General features: G+C 39.8%; 1 protein-coding gene across 1 annotated transcript; it reads right to left on the bottom strand.

The window, feature by feature from the left end:
• Window positions 1–6: 6 nt before the first annotated feature.
• LOC107578499 (cytochrome P450 2J2-like) lies at window positions 7–1,670 on the bottom strand (the record flags this gene model as incomplete). The annotated part of the gene is made up of 6 exons (XM_016264451.1): window positions 7–234; window positions 380–521; window positions 598–785; window positions 956–1,097; window positions 1,236–1,412; window positions 1,513–1,670. Coding segments are annotated over 6 exons (983 nt in total), but the record flags the coding sequence as incomplete, so codon positions are not given.
• Window positions 1,671–1,707: the final 37 nt, after the last annotated feature.

Genomic DNA, 1,707 nt, shown 5'->3' with positions numbered 1-1,707 from the left:
GACATACAAAATGTGCAGTGCTAGGGGTACTTCATGGAGAGGTTTGAGAACCACTGCTCTAACGTGAGGACAAACACATACGGTAGGGAGCAGGAGCATATGTGAACCATATCTCTCCCTCCAAACTGGGTTCCTCTCCTGGACATTTGGAGATGGTGAATTGCTGCAGCAGGGAGGTGAAGTATAAGAAGAGCTCCTGACGAGCCAGCTGCTCTCCCAAACATGCTCGCTTACCTGTGAGAAGGTGCCATCAGCTAAAGTTAAAAATCCTAACGTGGCATGGACAACAATTATTCACTCACCCAAAGTCAATAAAAATATTTAAATACAAGCATATCACTTTTTAGAAGTTATAGCAGATTAAATGTTTGCACATTACCTGCTGAAAATGGCATGAAGGCATCTCTCTTCCAAAACTGGCCATTTTCAGTCAGGAAGTGTCCTGGGTTAAAGGTGTCTGGGGTTTCCCATTCGTTTGGATCATGCAGGACTGAAGACAGGTTTATTGTAATAGAGGTGCCCTAATAAAGAGAAAATGCAAACTTCACTGTTCTAGACAGGACTACACCCCTAAATAGAAAAGAATATAATTCATACCTTAGGAATGAAGTATCCTCTTAGTGTTGTGTCTTTAACAGCTTTTTTAGGGAATCCCAGTGGAACAACATCTCCAAATCTTTGTATCTCATGGATAACAGCCTCAGTGTAGGGCATATTAACTCTATCAGCCAAACAGGGTTGACGCGACTGTCCAATCACCCTGTCTATCTCTTCCTGGACCTTTTCTGAATGGGAAATACAAATATTACTTGTATAATGTGTGTGTTTTTAGACAACTCGTTCATGGAAAACTCCTGGACCTGATGCATTTCTAAGCTAACTTGCAGATGACATATAACCCGCATGCTTCAAAAGAAGATCCATGATCATTCCTGCTTTAAAAATCAATACTCACCTTGGATTTCTGGGAACTTGATCATAAAAAGCAGACCCCAGCGCAATGTTGTAGTTGCGGTTTCTGTCCCGGCCTCAATCAGGTCTAGACAAGTCACTACTAACCCTTCAATGTTAAAACCAGCCTCAGGATCACTCTTTTTCTGCACAGGTGGGAATCAATACAAAAATATGCAAAAACTCTCTTATCAAAACCTTAGGTTGATCAAATGGCAGTTGCCTGGAAATGTACCTTGTTTGTATTTTAAAAGCTTAACAAAATAAAATCCAACTTTAGTTACCTTTTCCATCTCAGTCAGGTAGTTGTCTATTAAGTCACGTGGGTTTAAAGGGTCCCAGACCTCTTTGTGTTTAATGATCTCTCCTCTCAGGAAGTCTGTTATTTGCTTATAGTTGGAAAAAATAGTCTGGTGGGGGCCAGGTAAATATTCCAAGAGCCAAGGACAGACATTATACAGCTGTGAAAGATGACATAATGGGTGATTAATACAGATTTTTATTACAATGAAGTCAAAGGTTATGAAAGTAGAGTCTAAGAATGCTATTATGAATCAGTACCTGTGCTCTAGGAGAGCCTGTTAACTGAATGCATTCAGTATCAAGACGCAGAATTTTTTGGTAACATTCATCATGATACTCAAAGCGTTGTCCAAATATTAAGCAGGAGATGATATTTGAGACAGCACTGTTCAAGGTGACCATGGGGTTAAAAGGTCCTGTTTGAAAAAAAAAACATGTATACATACTGTATAT

Source organism: Sinocyclocheilus grahami, unplaced genomic scaffold (assembly GCF_001515645.1).
Source record: "Sinocyclocheilus grahami isolate Dianchi unplaced genomic scaffold, SAMN03320097.WGS_v1.1 scaffold10557.1, whole genome shotgun sequence".
NCBI classification, from domain to species: Eukaryota; Metazoa; Chordata; class Actinopteri; order Cypriniformes; family Cyprinidae; genus Sinocyclocheilus; species Sinocyclocheilus grahami.
Note: the sequence above shows the minus strand (reverse complement) of the source record. Positions and strands in the feature narration are given on the sequence as shown.